At 53.6% G+C, this 1,874-nt stretch overlaps 1 protein-coding gene across 3 annotated transcripts in view; it reads right to left on the bottom strand.

The window, feature by feature from the left end:
- Positions 1 to 625: 625 nt before the first annotated feature.
- LOC148128714 (uncharacterized) overlaps positions 626 to 1,874 on the bottom strand; it is a 2,058-nt gene continuing 809 nt past the window's right edge. For 2 of the 3 annotated variants that reach the window (XM_087948497.1, XM_087948495.1), the window contains one exon: positions 626 to 1,874. This exon is cut by the window's right edge. In XM_087948497.1, coding sequence (XP_087804623.1) covers positions 1,349 to 1,874 — 526 coding nt within the window. In that variant the 3' untranslated portion in view covers positions 626 to 1,348. The other variant, XM_087948496.1, reaches the window with a different exon arrangement.

A 1,874-nucleotide genomic window follows, 5' to 3' on the forward strand; every position in this document is an offset into this window, starting at 1 on the left:
CCATTTCAGGGGATAACATAACTGCCCAGCCGATGGTTTAAATGTCGTTTTATTTCCAAGAAGTAGTTTCCAGAGGAAAAAGATTATCCCAGGGGGGCAAACAAGATTCCAGTCTCCATCCCCCAAAAACCCCTTTCCATCTTTTTCATCCGGAGATTTTTCCTTCTCCTCGAAACAGATCCCACAAAAAGGACCTAATCAACAGTTTGGTACAACTCGACAAAACTTGGGCTCGGCAGTTCAAAAGACGGGTTAGCGGTCTCTCAACTTCTCTCCTCTTGGGTGGGATTCTCCCAGTTCCGACCCATTCGCCCGAACCGCTCGCTCTGGCGATCAGCGAGCGAGCCGGGTTCAGCCTCCGACGAAACAAGTGGGCTAGCTCTTTCCTGGGCTTTGATTGCGTCTTTCATTAAAGCCCAGCGGAGTCTCGTGTGTGGAGCGGAGCACCCGCTCCCCCGAAACCGGGTTGTCTCACTGCTTGAATCGCACCGTGGCTCGCCCTGTCCCGGAGGGAGAGAGAGGAGAGGGCGAACCAAGTTGCGCGAGCAACAGGGCCCGTCGTGCCAGCATCTTCGACGCCGCGAGGCGGGGCCCGGTAGGCGCGCCTGGGCGGAGTCCACGCCGTTCGACTTGTCTACTGGCGGAGTCAAGCGGTACGCATGTGTCTCCGCTGGGCTAGCGATCAGGCAAATCGAGCGCTCCTCCTGTTTTAAGGGGACCAGCTAGAGCGGCTGGGCTCTTCTGTGACATCAGCCAGGAAGCGGGGGAGTCGTCCCTCGCCATACCCACCACCCGTGGGAACCACGCCAAATGGGGCAGAGACGACTCGCAACACCGACTCGCCAACCGGATGTCCCCCGCTGCACTTTTGCCATTTCCTACGGACAAAGGCCTGAGCAAATCTCATCGCCCGGATAGCTGCTCCCCCCCACCCCGTGGCAGCTCACTAGCCATGCAGGGGAGACGGCAATACACCGCGTGCACACGGATCTACATGTATTCCCCCCGGCGGCCATCGCACGGGGGAGGGGGAGAAGTGACCATCCGAAAAGGAGAGGAAGTAACTCCCGAAAACAATCCATCCGTCAACTCGGAAAGCATTCTTGGCCTGCTCTTGAGTTGCCATAAGAAGGAGGGTGGAGAGGGAGATGTGACGGAGCAGTTTGGTTGCAACGACCAGAAGCTCATTCCACACATACCTTCCTCCAGACTGAGTCCCATGTTACCAAGAGCCAGACGGAGAGGCGTGTTTCCTACAGCCCGGGAAAGTGCTTCGGTTGGAGAATGTGATTTATGACATACCTTGGGAGGGAAGAGGAACGCAGATCCTCCGAGGGTCCTTCCCGCTCTATTCTGATTCATGGAGGAGCAGAGAAGCAGTGCCCAGACTTGGCAGGAAGAGAGGGTGGGGCTGGGGTGGAGAAAGGAAGGAAGGAAGGAAAAGAACGGCAAAAGAAAGAAAAAGAAGAAAGAGAAAGAAAACGGGAGTAAAAGGAAGGAAGGAAAGAAGGAAGGGACAGAAGGAAGGAAAGGTGGGTGGGTGGAAAGGAAGGAGCGAAGAAGGAAGGAAGGAACAAAAGGGAGGGAGGGGAAGAACGAAGAAGGAAAGTGGGAGTAAAAAGGAAGGAAGGAAGGGAAGAAAGAAACAAAGAAAAAAGGAAAAAAAGGAGAAAAAGAAAGGGAGTAAAAAGGAAGGAAGGAAAGAAACTAAGAAAGAAAAAGAAAGGCAAAAGAAAGAAACAAGGAGAAAGAAAGAAAAGGGAGTAAAAAGGAAGGAAGGAAGGAAAGGGAACTGAAGGAAGGAAAGGCAGGTGGGTGGAAAGGAAGGAAGGAAGGAACAAAAGGAGGGAGGGTGGGAAAGAAGGAAGAAGGAA

The sequence above is a fragment of the Notechis scutatus genome, unplaced genomic scaffold (genome assembly GCF_049901735.1).
Source record: "Notechis scutatus isolate UNSWTSFEM ecotype Mainland unplaced genomic scaffold, rNotScu1.2 NSCUCTG115, whole genome shotgun sequence".
Classification (NCBI taxonomy): domain Eukaryota; kingdom Metazoa; phylum Chordata; class Lepidosauria; order Squamata; family Elapidae; genus Notechis; species Notechis scutatus.